This window comes from Lutjanus erythropterus, chromosome 13 (genome assembly GCF_056507025.1).
Source record: "Lutjanus erythropterus isolate fLutEry1 chromosome 13, fLutEry1.hap2, whole genome shotgun sequence".
Classification (NCBI taxonomy): domain Eukaryota; kingdom Metazoa; phylum Chordata; class Actinopteri; order Lutjaniformes; family Lutjanidae; genus Lutjanus; species Lutjanus erythropterus.
The window spans coordinates 23,447,937-23,470,040 of record NC_139329.1 but is presented as its reverse complement, the minus strand read 5'-3'; the positions used below and the strand labels follow the sequence as shown (position 1 = coordinate 23,470,040).

The 22,104-nt window shown below is 38.6% G+C and overlaps 2 protein-coding genes across 3 annotated transcripts; both read left to right on the top strand.

The window, feature by feature from the left end:
* Positions 1-903: 903 nt before the first annotated feature.
* Positions 904-8,220, top strand: tph1a (tryptophan hydroxylase 1 (tryptophan 5-monooxygenase) a). Of its 2 annotated transcripts, XM_084733776.1 has the most exons (11): positions 1,120-1,388; positions 4,316-4,450; positions 4,623-4,806; positions 4,897-4,997; positions 5,096-5,163; positions 5,253-5,449; positions 5,574-5,709; positions 6,166-6,292; positions 6,399-6,494; positions 7,003-7,136; positions 7,284-8,220. In XM_084733776.1, exons 1-11 carry the CDS (start codon positions 1,299-1,301, stop codon positions 7,456-7,458), a joined length of 1,443 nt encoding a protein of 480 aa, XP_084589902.1. In that variant the 5' UTR covers positions 1,120-1,298; the 3' UTR covers positions 7,459-8,220. The 2 variants fall into 2 exon arrangements, with proteins under 2 accessions (XP_084589901.1, XP_084589902.1); XM_084733775.1 differs by having other exon boundaries at positions 904-1,388; positions 4,623-4,997.
* Positions 8,221-9,850: 1,630 nt separating this feature from the next.
* sergef (secretion regulating guanine nucleotide exchange factor) lies at positions 9,851-20,559 on the top strand. The gene is made up of 11 exons (XM_084734696.1): positions 9,851-9,943; positions 10,221-10,359; positions 11,198-11,350; positions 12,730-12,824; positions 12,992-13,052; positions 13,137-13,250; positions 13,361-13,423; positions 14,403-14,561; positions 15,367-15,533; positions 17,686-17,722; positions 20,257-20,559. The coding sequence occupies exons 1-11, from the start codon at positions 9,902-9,904 to the stop codon at positions 20,445-20,447; spliced, it is 1,221 nt and encodes a 406-aa protein (XP_084590822.1). The 5' UTR covers positions 9,851-9,901; the 3' UTR covers positions 20,448-20,559.
* Positions 20,560-22,104: the final 1,545 nt, after the last annotated feature.

Here is a 22,104-nt window from a genome sequence, read left to right as displayed (position 1 = left end):
AAACATGTAGATTATTTATGCTATGTGCACGAGAACCTAGAGGTACTTAGAGTGCAGAGGGATGGATTTTGAAAGGGGGGCACATTTGGATCACTGTACAATGCAGGCAGGGGGGCTACACTCAAATCCTCTTAAACCTTGACCTCGTCTTTGTCTCAAGGTGTCAACAAACAAGGAGAATTAACCGCTTGTGCCAACATGAGGAGGTCCGCAATGTATTATCAGGTCTGCATCTAAATGCGCGCTGTAAAAGTAAACCTGTAATAAATATTTGTTTTAATTTAAAAAAAAAATAGTATCTAGGCTGCTTTACATTTTTAAGTTGACTGAATTCAAAAAGACAGATTGAGGTAATTTTTTTTTAAATGATTCATAATAATACAATCTTCTAGTAAAATAATCATGATACTAATTTAATTGTACTTGAGGAAACATGTTCAATAAGCTTAAGATACATAAGTTGAACCAACAACAATTCAGTCAAACAGACAAAAATTACAAACAAATTTGATTTCCTTATATATTTTTGCAGAGTTAAGGGTCAGTTCTCAAACAATTTATGCTGGGAAGTCCAATAATATGCTGATCATGTGTATTTAGAAACGTAATTTAACGAGTTGAATGAACTATATACAGAGCATTCATTCAACTCATGATTTCAAGCCAAAAGACTTTAAGGTAGAAGAACTCATGTTTATAAGTTCTTAAGTGTTGTAAATACTAGAAATTTTAAGTTTAATTAACTTGAATGAATAAAGCTGGTCTGTTTATGTTAAATTAATGAGAGAAGATCATTTGATTCCACTGGATTCTTGTATGTTTTTGGTTCAATCTTAATAATGACAGCACATTTTCCATGTTTGATTTTAGTTGTTGAATGCTTGTAGATGAGCCTCACATAACAACATATAACAATAAGTCATGTTTTATATTTTTTAATGACAACTGCTGGCCTTTTTTCTCAAACACATTGAAAAGTCTAATAATAATCGGTTTAATCAGGCATTTTTATTCTCTCACTAAAATCAGACTTTGTGATTGATCTCATTGTAGCTATTTCAGGCCTTTATCTCAAATAAAAGATATCCTTTTCCCTAATGACGTGAGCTGCGCTGCTCTTTTTCCATTTGCTGCTGTGGGTGAGATTATTGCCCCCACCTATTTCTCTCTGTGGTTAAATAGCAAAGCGCGCTGCTTCCCGGGGTAGACTCCACTTTACATTGCGGAGGTTATTCGGATAATCCAAATATAAAGAACTATATATAAAAAAAGGCAAATAAAACTAGCAGCACTTTAACATGTACTCAAACAAAAACGAGGGACCACGTAGAGGAAGATCTTTTGACTCCATGAACATTGGCTTCGAAGAAAAACTGCTGAACAATGAGGTAAGAACTTCTTCTTCAAAAAAAGAAAAGAAAAACACTTTTAAACGGACATGTGCCTGCAGCGCTGATGTTTTTAAGTGCTTTGTCCTGTGATAAGAGCAGTGCAGAGCAGTGACCCAAGAGGTTTCCTTAAGTCTACTTTTTTGACAGTGATGTGGAGGTCGTCGGAGTCATTATCTTAATGAAGAATAAGCCTTCACTTTGTCGTCAGCGCAGATTAATTTAAGCCGTTTTGTTATACTGTAATTTACGTCAAAGAGTTAAGAGGGTTAAAGTGAGATACCTCTGAATTTCATGTTGTAAAGGAATCATTATTGCTCGATCTGTACGTGCTTCATTCATTTCTGTAGACGAGATAAAAGACAAGCCGGTCAATCTCCAGTGTCTGTGATGTCCGTCTGTCTGTCTGTGCATGTGGAAGAGGACAGAGAGGATAAAGGGGGCTCCGAGGATGGTATTTATTAGACTATGTTGAACGTTGAAGGTTATAAATAGCTTGCATCAATACTAACATAATAACTTTAAGCGATTTACCTGCGCCACACGCATGACAAAAGGCAAGAAAAACTGAAAAATAACCCAAAATACAAATAATCATGTTATTAAACTAACGAAAGACAAGTTCTTCTTAAAAACTGTGACTTTAATACGTCTCAACAAGGTTATTTTTATGCATTTCAGTCCTTTAATGCAGCACAAATTTATCTGAAGCTAAATAAATACAAAACAAGAATGTTCTTTCTCAGAGGAGGAAAAATAAGGAAAGTGGTTCAATTGATCAGCCCTAATCAGGCCTGATTGTAAATTAAAATGTAGAATAATCACGTATACTTTCTAGAGCGTGTATTAAAAATAAATGTGTATACTTTATTTAACTTTAATAAAGGCAAAATAACTATCTGGTAGGGAACAGGTGTGCGTAAAACCAACGTGAAAGTGGCGCGCTGCGGTGATTAAACGCTGCCTTATGCCTGCTAAGATCTCAACATGCAGGCAGGGAGCTAATAATAGGCTTCTCTGCTGTCTAAATGAGATTGCAGTAAGGCGATTCTTTGAGACAGAGACAAGTTCATCTTCGTTAAACCGAGACGCAAAGAGTTGACCCCGGGGAGCGTCCTGATCTGGTCTCCATACAGTAATGCTTCCTGGGATACTCCCGACAAGGGTCCACCGAAAACTGGTCTGCCGCGCTGTCTACACAATGCTTGAAGGGCGAAATATGGTAGGCAGCTACTACACTGTATTTAACTCATTTTTGCGAGCGATAATTCCCTTCCACAAACCAGTTTTACTGTGTAAAAATTGTATTTTGTCAGCAAACTACAGCCTTATGTCTAAACCAGTTGTATACTACAACTAGAGTGACCAAGAAAACGTTGCAGTCAATCAAAACGGATTAGTAGTTGTGTTCCGGTGGCACGTTAGAGTCCTGCTTCTAAAGTCTGATGCAGGATTACGTTCATTTTCCCCTGGCGTGTGCAGCGCGCACAGCCGTGCGTCAACGTGAGAGCGCTGTCCGTGGTGCTGAAACAGGCCAGATAATAGCCGTATGCGGGCACTAATCTGGCTCTACGTGTATCTAATACAGCTGCAGTAATATGACTTGTTTTGTCGATACCAATGTGGATGTTTCTTTTTTTCATTCAGTTCAATTCATTTTATTTATACTCGAAAGATCATTGAGATGCAGACCTCACTTACAAAGACATCGAGTCAATTAGAAGAACAAAGAAAGGGAAAAACAACAATGAGATATATTAACACAGAAAAAGCAATACCATAATTAGTCAATTAAAACTTTCACATTAGGGAAAACAGCCCTATAGATGGTAGGAATGCACCCGAATCCAAATAAGTTATGTGGGAAACACTAATAATGTGATGGAAACACATTTCTACTATTCGAATCTGCTTCTTATTATTCCGGAAAAAGATAATTCCTTAATGTAACGCTGTTACACTCAGGATACGACTTTTTACTTTCAGCTAAGTAGACTTTTACACAAGTAGTTAATTTTAATCTTATAATCTCATTATAATGTACTATAATATTAATGTATATGTATGATATTTTAGTACTGTGAACTGCAGCAAGATTAACAGATCAGTGCTGCTGTTCATTTCAAACTTAGTTTGGTTAAAAATAAAAATAAAAAAGGGAGAGATAGATGAAAAGTTAAGTAGGATATGGAAATAATAATTTATTATGTGCCGATATTAAATTAACCTGATGCAATGAAGGCACTGAATATAAGGTTAGACAATACAACATTTGCCTGATTTAACACAACCTCCATAATAAAGTATGCTCTTTTATTCAAATACAGATACAGGAACAGATAATTTTGTTGGTTGAACAGATACAGATAATGAAATCTCTGCGTACCTCTAATAAATAGATTAAAATAAATATCATATAATATCTAAAATATAATATAATATAGAATGTAAACTAAAATACAGTTATCCAAAAATATATAATTTTGCAAGACAGGCAGATAGCTTGATGAATAATTAAAATCTAAAATAAAATACAGTTATGTAAAACAAGCAGAGGTTGGGAGGTTCATGTGTATTGATCTTGTGGAGGTGCTGTATTTTGTTTCAGCAGTCAGGTGCACTAAAATTTAAACCAGCCTTTCCAAGTTCAGATCTAATTCGTGCCACATTAAACCAAAGCTGACAGTCCTCTGTGACTCTCGCTACTCATTACTTGATCAGAGAACAACTTCACAGGATTTTATGATTGGTATGTAAGATGTAAAGATGTTAGATGTAAATATGCATACATAGGCATAAAAAAATGATAAAAGTTGAATATCTCCTCACTTTACCATCAAAGGAGAGCTACTATTGGTTGCTGAATGAATGTGAATTGTTGCTGTCATACAAATTAAAATCTGACTGTCTTTAATTACTGTTTTCAGATAAACAAATCAACCTTCACAAAAATTGAAGAGAACACTGAAAAGAAGAATACGTCAGAGAAAGGGAGAGCAACAATCATCTTTTCCCTTAAGAATGAAGTGGGAGGACTGGTAAAGGCTCTCAGACTCTTCCAAGTATGAACACAGCTATTATCCTCAGATTTCCTTATATATTAACATGTTAATTTGAAGCACAGTGTAACATTTTTATATCATATATCCATTTTGTGTCAGCCAGTATTAATTTATCACACTGATGGTAAAGCAAATGTAGGCAATTAAAGGGAGACTCAATTTTTTCTTGCAGGAAAACCACGTCAACCTTGTCCACATAGAGTCCAGAAAATCCAAAAGACGCAACTCTGAGTTTGAGATTTTTGTGGACTGCGACAGCAACCACGAACAACTGAATGAAATCATCCAGCTGCTTCGAAAGCATGTGAACGTGGTGGATATGGAGCCTCCAGATAACTCCTGTCTACACGAGGAAGGTAAAGGAAATCTGTATTTGTACAGCATTACAAATGTATTATACCAGACCATAATAACAGTAAATAACTACTTTTTCTTGCTTTTCTCAGATATGTATGAGGTACCGTGGTTCCCAAAGAAGATTTCAGACTTGGACAAGTGTGCTAACCGTGTCCTGATGTATGGCTCTGAGTTGGATGCAGATCATCCAGTATGTAGGACCGAAAATCAGGCTAAAGATTGAATTAAAATATTCAAACCCCTTAAATTTGATTTATTCTGATATCCTTCTATGCTCCTTTTCCTCAGGGTTTCAAGGACAATGTCTACCGGAAAAGGCGAAAGTACTTTGCTGACCTCGCCATGGCCTTCAAACAGTGAGTTTCTGTTGTACACTTTAGTGGATACTTTGAAAATCTGTTAAGTTTTTACTTGATACTTATAACATTATTCTTTCTTGCTGCAGTGGGGATCCCATTCCTCGTGTTGAGTTCACAGAGGAGGAGGTGAAGACTTGGGGAGTTGTGTACAGGGAGCTCAACAAGTTGTATCCAACCCACGCCTGCCGGGAATACTTGAAGAACCTGCCACTGCTGTCCAAATACTGTGACTTTAGGGAGGACAACATCCCCCAGCTGGAAGATGTCTCACGCTTCCTTAGGGGTACGTTTTAACGTCCTGACATGCTTCTTTTGTTTCACGTACAAAATTGGAATTGGGATTTTATTTATTTATTTATTTTTTCAGCTTTGTAAAGATCTGTGTTTAAAACATCTTATCTTCTCAGAACGCACTGGATTCACCATCAGGCCTGTGGCCGGTTATCTGTCCCCACGTGACTTCCTCGCTGGTTTGGCCTTCCGTGTTTTCCACTGTACCCAGTATGTGCGGCACAGCTCCGACCCGTTGTACACCCCAGAGCCGTGAGTAATATACAATACTATAATTTAGGGATGTAACAATACCAAAAACTCAAGGTACAATAAAAAAACACTCTTAAAGGTCCACTGTACAATATTTATCATGATATTACAAAACAAAGAAAAATGTCCTTTAATAAATGATAAATCTGTCTAGTCAGCCATGACCTGCATGTGCAAAAAATTGGGATGAAATGTTTTTGGCGATGAATGCTTGAATTACATTTATGTACAACTGCACAACAAAAATATCACAGCAGTTAGTAGCAGTTCATTTATAAAATAAAATAAAAATAATAAAATAATCATGTAATATCATTCTAGATGTCATCACTTTCTGGTACAGAGACATTGTGATATTCGATATATATTGTTACATCCTTACTATAATTACAAAAGGGATTTAGATTTTCATATAAATCTATTGGTCCTAATATTCTGTTATCTTTCATCATCAAGGGACACTTGCCATGAGCTGCTGGGTCATGTCCCACTGCTGGCAGAGCCCAGCTTTGCCCAGTTTTCTCAGGAGATCGGTCTCGCTTCACTTGGAGCCTCTGATGACTCCGTTCAGAAACTAGCCACAGTGAGTGACAGGCACCGACACAGGCGCATTTAATGGAATCAAACACGACAAAGAAATTCAAAATCTAGAATAATTGTCATGAATGTTTTTGTTTTCTATGTTACAGTGTTATTTCTTTACGGTGGAGTTTGGTCTATGCAAACAAGAAGGGCAGCTGCGAGCATACGGAGCAGGACTGCTGTCATCTATCAGCGAGCTTAAGGTAAACACGTTTTATCGGAACCTAACAATGGACACGTTAACAGTCTCATAATAAAGTGTTTATCAAAGGTGGCTGAACAGCTGCAACCATTAATTGATTATGAATTGATTAATGTATTATTTGCCAACTACTTTGAAGTCTGACAAATCCATTTGAGTAAGAAGAAAATCAAAATAGACTGATCTCAGCTTCTTAAAAATGTGAATATTTTCTGGCTTCTTTACTCCTTTATGACAGTGAACTAAGTGTCTTTGGGTTGTGGTCAAAACAAGATATCTGAGATCTGTTTTTTTCTAAATAACAGATGTTTCTGTTGACACAGTTCTAATCAGATTCAATCATTTCAATCCTAAAGAGTCCCTTTGCATGTTGATAAAATGTACAGTATGTTAAAGATGCTAAAGTCTATGATTTCTCTCTTTACTTATTAATAGATTGATTTGTGTTAAATCAAATGAAACAAATGCATGCTCATGTTTACATACAATGGTATGTTTCTGTCTTACAGCATGCACTCTCTGGCAATGCAAGGATAATGCCTTTTGACCCCAAAGTTACATCCAAACAAGAATGCATCATCACAACATTTCAGGATGTCTATTTTGTGTCAGACAGCTTTGAGGAAGCCAAAGTCAAGATGAGGTGAGCTTGGTTACAGTAATTTAACGTAAGATATTCAGAGATAGATCCTGCTTGGATAGATGATTATCTAAAAACTATGCTGAGGTTTTATACATAAATTAATTATCTCCCACATATTATTCAGTGATGATATTATGTCCTTTTCAGGGAGTTTGCCAAGACCATCAAGCGTCCCTTCACAGTGCGATACAACCCTTACACCCAGAGTGTGGACGTGCTAAAAGACACTCCCAGCATCAACAGCGTGGTGGAGGAGCTTCGACATGAGCTCGACATCGTCGGCGATGCCCTCAGCCGGCTGAACAAGCAGCTGGGTGTCTGAACGGCCTCATTCCGGTTGAAGTTATCCACCTACAGTTCATCAATGCTTGCCGTGTCATCCCCAAGCACCACTGTAGAGATGCTGCTTGTGTATCGCCCTTCGTCAGTACAATGAATGTGCACTGCTTCTGGCAAAACGCTCTGTTATCCTCACTGCATGGTATATATGGCTTATACAATTAGGTATGTTTAGCCACTGAAAATTGTTGCACAAACCCAAAGAGCTGCTTAACCTGAGATTCTGTTTTGCTTCAGTTGTACTTTGCTCAATTGGCTTCTGTATTTCAAACAATCAATGCGTCTTTAAAAACATCCCCAGCTGTTACAAACACAGATGTGGTTTCCTCTTCCTCTTGTTAACTCTGCTGTTGTATATTATCATGTGAATTATTTTGTATTTCATTTAATTTTTCTTCTTCTTCACATTTAATCTTCCTCACTTCAGTGATATGTATAAAATGTATTCTTGTTTGTATGCTTTTGGTGTATGTATCATGTTTTTGTGTGCTGTTAAGGGAAATTATGAACGTGAAAACTGGTATTATAAGAATGTTTCATGACTAACGATGGCAGATTTGGCCCCATGTACCCCGACTTATTTTATTTTACAGTGATGATGATTTTGAATACCTCCTCTTGAAGTGAATATAATTGTAGAACTCCTAAAATCAAAACATTATTTTTCTACTGTAAAGAAATATAGATATTATGAGTAGTCTGTGTATTGAAAGAAATTAAAATAAAAATGTTCATTGTGTCTTCACAGTGTGTCTAATGGTTTGTAACCTGTTGACTTTTCATGTCCTCATGGTGGTGATTTGGTTATGGATACTGAACGTACAGGAAGATGCTGGTGGTGATCATGGAGATGCACAGCGATGACAACCAGGAGGACCCTGCAAGTGATAACAGTTATAGTTATGTTCAAGTTCATGTTACATGTTGTAAGAATAAATATCCATTTGACCTGATGGCCACATGATCTTATTGTCTACTCTGAGACTCCAATATGAAAGAACCGGCATGAACAAGTGTTCGTCTAAGATGGAAACCAGACCATCAGTGACATTTTCTGGAGTTGGTTTCTTGGACAGTGAATTAGTTTAAAGATTCTATTTGGGCAACAAAGAGTTGTATTTGAAAGCAGTGCTCACAGGTTAGAAAATCTCCAATCGAGGGTCCTCTATGTCAAACTTCCAGATTGTTACCTGTCAAATTAACTCATTAAACCGGATCACTGATTCACCAGTACACATCAAAACTTTACACAATATATATCAAACAAATACAAATCAAAATTGTTAGATACTGAAAGAAAATACAAAAATTGAAATGGTGAATCAAATTCTTTGACGCATTTATTTTACCATTGAATACATTCAGTTACCTTTTGGACTTGAATTAAGGATTGTATATTGTGTAAGACTAATGATAATGTTAGATTTGAGTGTAAAAATCTAAGCTAATTGATCCAGCATGGTAAATTGCAGATGCATAAATGTAAGACGGCAAATGCTATCAGCTTCACTGAATTTTTATGTGAATTTTAACACAACATATTCAGACTCTTCAACTTACAGACCCTAAAAAAGTAAGAACTATCCAACTGTTCGGTGAACTCTTTAATTAAAAATAATGTTTTTTTTCCTCCTTCTTTTTCTTTATCATAATTTTACTTAAGTGAGGTATGTATCACATACTTGTTGAAAACTTTATATCATTTATTTGATTATTTATTTATATAAATGCACTTTCTTTTTTCCTCTGGATACCATTCTGTTGAATTTGTATTTGAACTGTTTGTATATATGAATGTTAACATTTTACAAAAAGGTTAGAAAGTTCAGATGGTGTAAACTGTATTGACACTATAATATTTAGAAATATTTTGTAAAACTGAAATTAAGTATGATTTTCATTATTAATCTACTGATTGTTTTCTCCATTAATCCAGTTTGTAAAAGTTCTGAAAATAGTGAGAAATGCTATCACAGTGGCCCAAAAATTAACTAGAGTTCTATATATTAAAAAAAAAAAAAAAAAAAAAAAGATAAGCAACTCGTAAAACTGTCAGAAAAATGCAGGTAAGAAAAAAGTAGAGTACAAAACAGTATAAAGGTACATACCAATATTTTATTCACCCCATTTCTATAATTTAAATGTAGACTCAATATTGGGAAATAAAGTTTTAGCCAGGTGACTGTACTAAACTGACAACCGAGAGCATTTTGTAAGGTTATCAGGAGGATAATCAGGAAATGGCTTCGCTCAACGCGGTACAAACGCAGTCACAAGATCTCTATTAAAAATCATACAATCATTGATTGTATTTTCTTCTAAGCACCGCTGTTTTCAAAAATGTCATGAAAATCTGTCGAATAAGCAGCAACATTCGCTCAGTACGCTTTACGACAGTGTCGCAAATCCGGCTGACCAGTTACTCCATGGAAACGTGTTCGTGGTCGGTGTTTTGTTTACAGTCTTGGGTAAGTTTGTTATCTTCACCATTAAAGTGTTAAAAGTTGCGTTTCTCTGGTCATGCGGTTTAATTAAGTCAATCACTCACCAGCAGCAGATTGACAGCAGAGTCGGGGACGTTAACATAGCACTTAAGCTAACGTTAGCTTAACAGTGAGCGAACCGCTTCCCGCATACAAACGCGGCGAAAAGAAACAGCTGTTAAGATTTGGTGAACGCCATCACTAGAAACATACAGGCCTAAAGTTCTGTTAAGTATTTATGAGAGGTTTCGTGTCTTATCAGGGAGCCAACAGCTACGGACAGCTGGGACAGGGTCATGTGGAGGACCAGTCAGACCCTCGGCTCTCTGACACCGCTGCTCTACACAACAAGGCAGTCCGGGCTGTGAGCGGCGGCGGGGGTCACACCGTGATTCTCACCGGTGAGTTACTGTTGGCTCCTAAACTGTACTTTTCATCATAAATACAACCGTCTGTCCGATTAATAACGTGTTCAGCAATGTGAGCCTTGTATGAACCAAACACAGATCATTGGCGCCCTCTTCTGTCCAAACAAGTTTATTGTTGACTATGTTTGTATTAAGTTAAACCAGCAAATTGCTTTATTTTTAAATTCACGTATAAACAGTAAGACACCAAAAGTATTAAGGTTTTGTATTTTTCATCTGGTTGAAATCCTCAGAATTTCAGTTTAGTGTCGGAGAGGAGTAAAGAAACCAGAAAATGTTCACATTTAAGAAGCTCAAATCTGATAATTTTCGACTTTTGCTCTTAAGAAAAAGATTCAAACCGATTAACTGGTTATCAGAATAGTTGGAGATTATTTAATAATCAATTATTTGATAAATCGCTAAAGCACGATAAAGCACTACACTACTTCATTATAATGCTGTTTGTTGGCACATGTTATTCCTTTATCAAAAACAGCAGCTTCTGTGATTTTGATATCACACTTGGGCATATTTTGATAATATTTAGATTAATTATGCCACCCTACTATTTTTTCTCCTTTTTTTGGTCATCTTAGAAGGAGTGAAATTATATGCATATCACATGTGGTGCAAGGATATCAAAACATAAGTCAGTCCTTTATCTGTCCAAACTTTCTGCTTGCAATAACTGTCTAACCTAAATGTTTTGTGCCTGTATAGCCAACTAAGTCTTTGTGCGTCATCCATGTTTAAAACATCTATTTCTGTTACTTTTGGCTTACTAACAATAAATTGCTCAAATGTTTGTGGTGTATTTTGTGTTGGACAGAGAATGGAGAGGTGTTTTTGTGCGGACAAAATAACAGAGGCCAGCTGGGACTTGGCCACAACGCAGACATCTTAACTCTTCAGCGCTGCCCCAGCCTGAGTCAAAAGGTCACAAAAGTAGCCTGTGGTTGGGATTTTACTCTTCTTCTCACTGGTGAGTAGCTTTTCACACAGAGACTCAGAAGAAAGTGAGGATGATTAAGTATTTCCCCCAGGTGTTCCTTTTAGACAGGAATAATGGATAGGATAAGATGACATTTTATTCATCCTTCAGAGAAAAATCAGAAAAGACAGAAATCAAAGTGCATGAAAGCAAATTAATTATATGTAATCATATTACAATACACTGTCAATTAGAGTGTTAGACTAGCCACCTTACAAAAGGGTTGCCCCTGCCATAAATTATCGTTGTTTTGGGGACATTGGCATGGAAAACTTTGGAAACTCCTGCAATAGAGTGTGATCAGTGGGTTAAATGACTGTCACTGTTTGATATACACAAGAATGCAGCTACATTAGAGTAGATGGCAGTCAGTGGACAATAGGAGCAGTCCCTTACACACCCACAGACTTATACCACATTCGTGTCATATGAAAGTAACGGTAATTACCAGTTTCCAACTTGTAAACATCATTTATGCCAACATGTAGTTTGTAATTACGACTGGAAGAGACTCATTTTTCTGAAAACGCTGATATATCCGTCTTGAGGCTTTATGATACAGTGCCTGAAAAAGGAAAAATTATGGACGCTCACGTCAAACAGTTCTACCATTCAAGGCAATAAAACAAGTATTTTATGAATATAGTACAAAGTCTTAAAAGTCTCAATTGTAATTATCTGAATTTTTGTCCTTAAGATGTCTTAAATAAAATTGACAGTTTTTAAATGTTTAATTGTGAAAGATAGTTACTTTTGTAAAGCTGGATTTAATTTCAGTGTTGCTTTTAAATGTGTTTTTGGGAAAAAACTGTATTGATCATGCTCTAACAAATACGAAAGGAAACCAACATTTAATCAATGAACATTAATGCAAACTCTTTTTTGTCAGTATGGATGTAAAATAGGTCTTAAATTACATTCATAATGGTCTTAAAAAGGTCTTGAGTCTTAAATTTAACTTGTTGAAACCTGCAGAAACATTGTATATTGTCACTGCATAGTGTTTTTAACCTTGTGCAACCACCTCTGCAGCCATACAAATTGTCATACAATCACATGCTTAGCACAACCATGGCAATCTTTCCCATGTCTGCCTTTCGTCAAGCATGAATTGAATGCAGTGTTAGACTCACGTTCCAGGTGATCAGGGTTGTGTGTTTTAAAAAAACAGAAATAGCTGAAGGGCTGTCATGCAGACTTTTACCCTCAGGCCACACCATCTCTAAGTCTGTAATCTTGCAGAATTTGCTTGAAGGGGTTACCCAGAATTCATAGCACAGAAATGTTAAAAATGGAAATAAGAGAGCCTGCAACTACATTCTACCCATCGAATGTTGAATATATTTCTCTATTTTATGTCCCCTTGACAGACTGTGGTCGAGTATTGGCATGTGGCTCCAATGCATTTGGACAACTTGGTGTTGGACAAACAGTCACACACTCTGCAGATCTACAAGTTGTTGAGGTGAGAACATGAGCGGTGTGTTTTTACTTACGTTAGGGATTACAATATAGCCTCTCTGATGTTTGCCATGCTTTTATCTAATCAATCCTGAGTGATAAATACTGCCACCTTGTGCTCAGTTTGATCAGGGTTTTGAAGCAGGTGTCATTGTGTTGTTTGTTTCTTAGAGTCTCAAGGAGCCAGTGGTGAGTGTAGCAGCAGGACTCAGACATTCACTCGCTGTTACTGGTAAGTTTGCAACAAAAAAACATCCTCAGTGTGTTTTAATTAAGCAGTCCATATATAAATTTGGATTGTCTGTTGTGCCTTCAGATTCAGGCTGCGTATACCAGTGGGGAAAAGGTCTTTTCAGTCACGCTAAGAGAGCACTCAGTCCACGTCCTGTCCCATCACACCTCAGCTCTATGGTCCCCTCTCTAGTACCAGGTGAGTAAAACTCTGCACTGAGAAGAAGAAGTTCAAGAAAAGGCCTTGCGTCATTTACAATGCCTCTGATCATTGAAAAATGTGACCAGATACTTCTGCCTGTGCTGCAGGTCTGAATCAGAAGATCTCATGCATGGTGACTGCAGGCTCAGCGCACTGTGGGTGCCTTACAGGTATGACATCAGTAGCATGTATAGCAATGATTAAGTTGTGTTAAATGTAGTTAATTGAAGCATTTGTATGCTGTAATGACCAAGAGAACTGAATTCTTCTTCTGAAAAATTAGTTGTTCTTCCTGCGTCCAGTAATATCCCTGGATGCAGGGGGTCCAAGGAGCATGTTAAATTAGTATTTTTGTCACCCAATGCTATTTTTGGCCAACAAAGTAATAGCTTTAGGTTAGGGTGGTGATACCACGGTGACATGAACATGGCAGTCACAAGCTTGACGTCATTGCATCCTGGTACATGAAAGCAATGCTGCATGGCTCTGTGAGCAAGAAAACTCAGTTCTTAGACTTCTTAGTCAGTATAGCACATACTGAGGAATGTATTGCTTCAATTGACTAAATTTACCATCAACACTAATTGGACATCCACATGGTAAAGAGAAAATCCCAAGGTAAAGAGAAAAGTTTGATTTTGCATTGCGATTTTGGAAGTAAGTATCCCAATCCTTTCAAGTTTTGTTGAAAAGAGGTTCTCTGCACAACTTCCATCGGTGTGCAGCCGAATCAGGATCATCTCAAATCAAGAACAGCAAACCTCCCAGGGAAAAAAAGAGACAAAAGTACACAGATTTTTTTTTTCTGCTAATGTAAACACACCAACATTTCTCCACTACTGGGCACTAGTCCTCCCTCCCAGGGCCTGAACAGTTCAAGTTTCCATCAGAAAGGCTTAAAGTACAGCAGACAAACATTAGATATCCTATACTGTAATTTAAAAGCAGATATGTAATGCAGATTGTGCTGCTCTTCCTTAGGGAGCATTTACACTTTTAGGTTGTACTAGTCAGTTGTCTTCCCCTCATCATGTCCATCCTTCCTTCTGTGCTGTAATTAGTTGACCAGCACCACTCAATTACTGCTCTGCTCTTTCTGCTGCTGCCTCTGCTGGATGAAGAGTAATGTCACTCCTGTCGTTTTTGCAGGAGATGGTGATTTGTTTCTGTGGGGAAGCAACAAGCATGGCCAGCTGACCGCCACAGAGCCCTTCCTGTCCTCTCCCACCCATGTGAAGTGCTCGCTACTGGGCAGAGAGAAAGTTAGCCAGGTGTGGAGTGGCTGGACGCACATTGTTGCTCAAACAGGTGAAACATAGCAATTCATATTATGTCTGTGATGCTCACTTAAAGGGATTAAAGGGATAGTTCAGACTTCTTGAAGTATGACTGAATGAGGTATTGTCCATTGTCAGTGTATTACCTACAGAAGATGTCAATCAGCATGTGCCCAGTTTGGAGAAGTAGCAGGTGTAGTAAGCAGGGTCAGCAGCAAATTGCACTGTCCTCAACATTCAGAATATTTTCACTGCTTTACCTTGGCATCAGGCAGCCTTTTCAAATGTGAAACCACTGTTATATAAGTGTTATATATATCATTCTCTCCAAAGCCACAAGACTCCTTGGGCAAAAACAGAAATTTCATCTCACAGAACAGAGGAGTTGCTGGTCTGCTACTGCCTCGTCCTGTTTGTTTGTGTTATTGTGTGACTTTGGTGTTTTCAAGGGTTGGTTTGGATTCACCAAAATTATACAATTACACAAAGTAATCAGCCGTTCGATATTTGGCTTATATAATGGAGGTTTCCCACGAAAAAGGCTGTCTGATGCCAAGGTAAAGTGGTGAAAATATTCTCAATATAGCATACACTTCAACTAATATTGATTTGTTTTCAGGTGGCTAAAATTCATTTTGCTGCTGATGCTGTCCACAGCAGTACATTGCTTAGCTCCCTACACCAGTCCTCCTGCTGCTTCTCCAAACAGGGGGAGTGTTTATGGCCTTTTGCTGTAGGTAATGCACTGACTACAGATCGTACAACCCCACTTCAAAAATATTTGAATTATCCCTTTAACAGGACAGTTATCTAAATAAAGTCATTATCTGCTTCAGAGACAGGGAGAGTGTTCACATGGGGCAGAGGAGATTATGGACAGCTGGGGCGACAAGCATCAACCAGTCAGAACCCAGAGCGGCGGTCAGTGCATTCTTCAGCAGAAGGTGGAAACAAGGAAGCTTGCTTCCCTGCAGAGATTGAAGTCCTCCATGGAGCAACACAGGTAAAACTTCTTAGTGGTTGACACCCCTACAATCTCAAAAACTTTATTAGTAGAGCACTGTTATTAATATTACTTGGCAGATATGCAGGAAAATGTGCAGAATGGGACATTAGTACTATTTTCGTCACATTTTGTTATTTTTGTTGAAAGTGAGGGTAAATTAGCTGAATGAAAGCAGCACAATCAGTAGCTATGATGTTGTAATTTGCACTGTTAAACATGTGAGTCAAGAAGCAGAGCCCTGTGACGGTGGCGCAGTTTAAAAAAAATCCAAAGAACAGGCCACGACACTTAATGACATATTTATTAGGATTACCAATTGTACCTGTATCAAATTCAGAATATTGTCATATTCTGAAACACAGTGTAAAATTAGTGTGCATCTAAATGTAGTCTGTGTTGTGGCTGTCATTCTCAGGTTTTAGCAGAAATTGTCTTTTTCAGTCCAGCAGGGGGCAGCAGATGACGCCAAATGAAACTGTTTATTTTGTATGAGGTGAAACACCGAGCCCGTGAATGGGAGCCAGGCCCACTAAGAGCTGGTTCTTAATGATTTGCATCACTAGATCTAGCGTGTAGAGCGCACACACACACTCCCAGAGGACCACTTACATTCAGTGAAGGCAGAGCTCTCTCTTCCCATAAGGACAATTATGTGTGAGCATCACGGGATTGCAGCATTTAACCTGTAGTCTAAATGGCAGCTGTGTGGCTGCAGATCGTTGCCAATAAAGTGGATGTCAGGGACAGACAAGGGCGATCTTGGGATCAGTCTTCCACTGTGCACAGATCATTGCAGCAGCGCTGGCGTGTCAAGGAGTAGTCGCCTTGTGTGTGTGTGTAAAGCTAAAGGCAAGATGGATTAGCTAAGTGGACTATGAATCTTTCAGCCCGCCCTACCATGTTTGTCTTCCTTACAGTGTACACACACACACACACAGACACACTCAGAGTCAATATTTAGTAAACTGTCACATTTTTATGAGGCCTATGAACATTACTGGACTAACAAATTATAACCTGTCAGAATCAGAGGCCGTTTTTCTATCCATGGTGTATTCTTTATCAAAAACATTGATGTATCAAAGCAGTTCAAACTGCAATAGCAACAGTATAGATACAATTAAATTACTTTTATAACTAGAAGTAAGGCTTTAAAGGAGCAATAAGTAGCAATTGTGCCTCTGAATTGAGTACTGCAGTCCAAATAATGAGTTCGAGCCATAGACTATATTGAGTAGATTGAAAATAAGTTCATCGCTCCAAAAATACATACACTGGAGTTGAAGTTCAGTGGCAGTCTGTCTTCTTGCCTGCCAGATACCATTAACATATTGCTCAATTTAAGCCTTATAACTATCTACTCCTTCTTAAAGATCATTAATGATTTGTTACAATTCACAGACACCTACTCATTCAGCAAACATTCAGTGTTAATTTGAACTATAATTAACATGAAATGGGCAAACTAAAACAGTTATTGTGTCAAAGGAGAACCCTGCAGCTTTAGTGTTGTGTTCAGACACAATTATTTCAACTTAGCAATGTTGCCTTAATTAACGATAATTTATTGTAGTCATTTGTTACTATATAACAGATAATATATTACCGATTTCTCCTTTAACAATCTAAACTGATACTCTCTTTGTAGAAATTGGAATCAGAAATTAAATGTGTCCCCTCAATTCCTGTACAGCAGTATGAAGGGGAAAGACTGCTGACCAAAACCTTTTACAATTTAATGGCTTTTTTTCCGCAAAGGCAGGCACACACATCCGTCCTGAGATGGTTGCATTAACTACTCCGGACAGCCCAGCAGTGGGTTCTAGCTTTTATGAATGAGCTGAGCCTTTTCTGTTACAGTTTTCTGCACTGTTGTCTGATGATGCGCTGCGAAGCGAGGGAGGCTCTTAATGTATTTTAAGACGAGATTGTCACTAATGTTTTTTGCGCTGCAGTGCACTCGTGTTGTGTGCAGTTTTGAATAAAAGTTAGATGACTACATCTTGTCACATGGCATTTTATTTCATTTTGGTTACAAAGCATCTCAGTATCCATGTCGGCATAACAATTCTTGGATATTACAGTCTTAAAATTGTCTGTCTGCTTGCAACATGCATTTTAAACACTTTTCAACTCTTTTTCTCTACAGATTGCATGTGGATCTGAACATAATCTCGCCATTGTAGGTGGGTGTATTCTCTCTCAGGTTTCCTTACATTTTCTTTCTGTATGTTATTTTTAAAAACTGCCCTATTGCAGGAAAATAAACAAGCATAAACATCTGACAACATAATACTCAATTGCACTGAAAAGGTACACATAAGAAGAGAGAAATTAAGCAGAAATAGTTTGAACTTATTAGTTTCAGTGAGTGCAAGTAGCTGAAACAAGGGACTCCACTTTTGACCTGACTTGACTCTGGTTTTAACTACATAAAGGAGTAGGGAATACACTTAGGTGAGTCTAAAATATTTCAAGTCATCCTCCTTAGTTAGTGAGGGAACTGTCTAATACATTTCAGTTAAACATCAGTGTGAAATATTAATCCTTCTGGTAATGCTGCAGAGGATTTCCGAGGTCAGCTCATTGCTTTGTAGCCTTTGCATCAGGAAGTAATTACAGCACGGATAGATGGGTATCATTGACAGAAGCAATTACCAGAACAGGCCTGTCAAAGAGCTGCATTAACCACACACACATTTACAGGCATGTTTTTCCAGTTCCAGGGTGTTTGGAGAGCAGCCTCCCTTTTATTCACATATGAACAGAACAAAGGCATTGCAATCTATAGTTTGTGGTTCCTCATCAGATTTACAGAGAGACCAAATGTGCTTTTAATCTTTCCAAGCTTAGAAAAAGTCTTCTGCTTTCCCAGAGTCACAGACTTGCACTATAAAACATTTTGGAAGTAAAATCTTTCACATTAAATTTTGAACAGTGACCCAGTTTTTTTTTCTTTTTTTTTTAACATCAATATGAATAGAAATACCGCAGATGAACACTGAAAAACGAGCACAGGGTTCTGTTTGAGAGGAAACAGTGGACATCGCTGGTAAACGGCAAATGGGCACATCCACTTTTAATGTTCTGACCAATTTGAACAGTTAACTGGATACGCCATTATAATTAGGAAATTGATAACGCAGGCCGTCCGTCATAATGACAGTTCTCACAAAGCACTGCTCTGTGCCCTTAGAAGTTCAGTTGTTTGATGAGAAAGCAGAGGCAGTAAAGGGAGAGCTCTTGTGAACCTCGTGCACCTCGCTCCTGCGCCACGCTCTCCTCTTTTCCTCCTCCTGTCTCGAGCAGTGGCGGTGGCAGGAGCAGTGAAATAGCAAAACAGGATTGGAAGCAGAGACCTGAGTGCTGCTATTTCTGGTGCTGAAGTAGGTCAGGCGGAAAGGAACGGAGAGCATTGCATGCTGCTCATGATATCTGTTGCCTGCTCAGCCCTTGCCCATTTGCACCTGAGGAAGAGCTCCTCAATGTATGAAATTCATCATCGGTGGTCAGAGGTGGGAGATAGGCCAAAGACGCTGTGGGCACAGCTCATCCAATCTGGGGAAAGATTGTTGTTAATGTGAACATTTTGAGCTTAACAGGAACGTATAAGGACAGACACCTCAGATGAGATCCCTTTTTATCCTGTACCTGTAGTATGATGTAAGTCACGCTAAAAAAAGGCGCCGCCTGCAGACTGCATTGCTGCAGTGTTGTTAATGAGGTGTGAGATTTTTAACTGTCGAATATAAAAACCGAATGCCAGGATTTGTTTACAAGGAAATGGCTTTTGGTTGGAGTGTCTTGATTTTGATCCTTTTGTTGTGCAGAATATTGTGCAGGCACTTTGTTGCCATGGAAACACTGATGTGCTGTACTCCAGTCAGTGAGTCCATGAATTAAGCAGCACGGCACCAAAATAAGGCTTTTTCCCCAAAGAACAAACCGTTTCAACACATTAAGCTCACTAATAAATGAGAACCAGGATGTTTACTGAATAACCTTAATCAAAGAAAGAGAGAAATGCAGTCCAGTTATATTATAAATACATGCAGTATCTTAAAGGCTACATGTTTGTTTCTAATGCATAAGCCAAATCTGGCAGAATGTCACACTGACATAAGCTGCTTGGCATGATATCTTGCTCTGTTAACTGGCAAAAGCATATGTGTCAGTTGGCGAATCCAAAATCTTTGATGCCACCGCTTTTCAGAGACGAGCTGGAAAAAAGCGCAGAAAAGACAAAGAAACCCCCACGATGAAATAAATGAAAAGACGACATGAAAGACACACAACTACAGAATGGGGAAAGCTTGAAGATGTGTTACCCTTGAGAAAGCAAGCTCGCTTCTGTTGCCATGGCAATGGAGCCTATTAGGTAACTGTGTTGCCATGGCACGTGTCTCCTCAGTGATGCAGACCTGACCACACCCACCAACACCTCACCAGCTGTGAGGAGCAGAGAGGCTTTATTACTGGCTGAGTGTCAGTGTTGGGAACAGAGAGGCTCTGTGTGTGTGTGTGTGTGTGTGTGTGTGTGTGTGTGCGTGTCGTGTGTGTGTTTGTGTGTGTGGGCTTTTTTTCTTTTTTCTTCACTTTTGCACCCAGGCTTTTTTTTTTTTTTCTCCAGACTGCTAATTTTATCCTACATGGTATAGAGCTGCAGCCCTGCGTCTCTCTTCTGTCAGCTCCACTGACCCATGACCCCTCTTCTTTTCAGGAGGGTGTCTCCTCTCCTGGGGCTGGAACGAACATGGAATGTGCGGAGACGGTTCACAGACTGACGTCTTTCAGCCACAGCTCATTTCTGGTCTCAGACCTCTTCTGATTGGCTGTGGAGCCGGACACTCTATGGCAGTGTGCACTGCGACGACTGACTCAAGTCAAAACTCTGCACCAAGTCCACTTTAGTAACACTGTAGCAGGAATATTTATTCAGCATGTGGCCACCAGAGACTAGAAAAACAGAACTGGTTTGTGAATTAAAGGGACATTTCAACCCAAAATAAAAAAAAGACTCCTCTTACCTGTAGTACCATTTACCAATCTAGATTGTTTTTGGCTGTAGAGATGTCTGCCTTTCTTTTAAATAGAAGTGGATAACACTTGGTTTGTTGTGCTCAAAGTGCCAAAAAATACATTTGATAAACCCAATAGCAATAGAAATCATGACCTGGTTACTCAAGATAATCCACAAACCTTGTTCAGGGTTCGTACAGGAACTATAAATCCTTGAAAACACTTGTAGTGTAATCAAGTATTTTCAAGGTTTTGGATTTTGGATAAAGTGTTTGAAACTGCTTGAAACTGTAATTGCATTACTTTCATAATAAATCACTAGCTGACTAAATACTTAACTTTTTAGATAAAGAAATAAAGTAAGTTGGATATTTGCACAGGATGCCAAGTTTACCGGCAGAGTGGTAACACATTTCGAAACATGAAATTTTGTGTGTTTTCTTTTGTTTGTCACTGTTCTGTAGAATGCTATTTCAATTGTTTCGCTGTTTAATTGTTCAGCACTAATCTGGTTTGGTAGAGAGAAAATATTTTTTAAATGAGACTGCTCATAACAAGGTGTGTGGATTATCTTGAGTAACCTGGTTATGATCACTGGAAATAAATATTGCTGCTGAGTTTTTAAATGTATTTTTAGGCCGTTAGAGGACCACAAGCAGAGTGCCATCTAATCCCAGTATATTTGAGAGGGGGCAGACATCTTTACAGCTGATATCTTCAAAACTCAGCAACTCACATCAAAACAATCTAGATGGCTAAATGCCACTATGGGTTAGAGGGAAAACGTGTATTTTTGAATTTTAATCGTACCTTTAACATTTCTGACTGACCTGGTGACTTATTGGTGCTTTGCAAAGCCCACATATGATTATTCTAAGTGCCTTTGAATATACAGTAACTTTCACCTTCCAGTAGGTGCTTGAGCTCCTTGAAAAGGTCAGACCCCCAACTGCAGCTGTCATAAACGTTGTGTGGTTGGACACTGGCTGAGTTATGTTACATGTGGACAGAGGCCATCATTTCTCTGACCGGCCCATCACTTTGATGGACATGATTGGGGGCCGATGGCTTTGCAGGACATGGCCGCGCCTATGGCTCCTGGTCCACCTGCCACGTGTGTCTTCCTGAGTGAAGCCGTTATGGATCATGTGAGTGATGGGTGAGACTGGTGCGCTAGCTCCATCTTCCCATGTCAGCAGGTTTATTGCTGTGATCTTGAGTGTCAGGAGGCAGTCAGTCTCTGCACCTCATACTGGAAATCTCTGTGATTTACCACTTACACATACAGTGCAGTATTTTTTTCTTTGGCAACTGTCCATTGCTTATTTATAATCGCGTCAGTCTGGGTCATATACTTTGATGTTATGTTTGTCTCGTTTGCACCACTTTCCTACTGTATACTGCTTTAATCCCTCTTGGGAGAAATTTGTCCGCTGCATTTGACCCAACTTACATATTTATAAGCTGTGGGAGCCCGCAGTGCAGCAGCGGGGACCAACTGCAGGTCCTGAAGCCAGTGCTGTGGTCAAGGGCAATGGCAGGACTCAGA

Excerpts from the sequence above, each read along its gene's own strand:
- sergef (XM_084734696.1), top strand. The coding sequence starts at position 9,902 with ATGGAAACGTGTTCGTGGTCGGTGTTTTGTTTACAGTCTTGG. Across the intron at positions 9,944-10,220 it reads TGTTTTGTTTACAGTCTTGG|GGAGCCAACAGCTACGGACA; the intron begins GTAAGTTTGTTA and ends GTGTCTTATCAG. Across the intron at positions 14,562-15,366 it reads GCACATTGTTGCTCAAACAG|AGACAGGGAGAGTGTTCACA; the intron begins GTGAAACATAGC and ends TATCTGCTTCAG.
- tph1a (XM_084733775.1), top strand. The coding sequence starts at position 1,299 with ATGTACTCAAACAAAAACGAGGGACCACGTAGAGGAAGATCTTTTGAC. Across the intron at positions 1,389-4,315 it reads AAAAACTGCTGAACAATGAG|ATAAACAAATCAACCTTCAC; the intron begins GTAAGAACTTCT and ends TACTGTTTTCAG. Across the intron at positions 5,710-6,165 it reads CCGTTGTACACCCCAGAGCC|GGACACTTGCCATGAGCTGC; the intron begins GTGAGTAATATA and ends TTCATCATCAAG.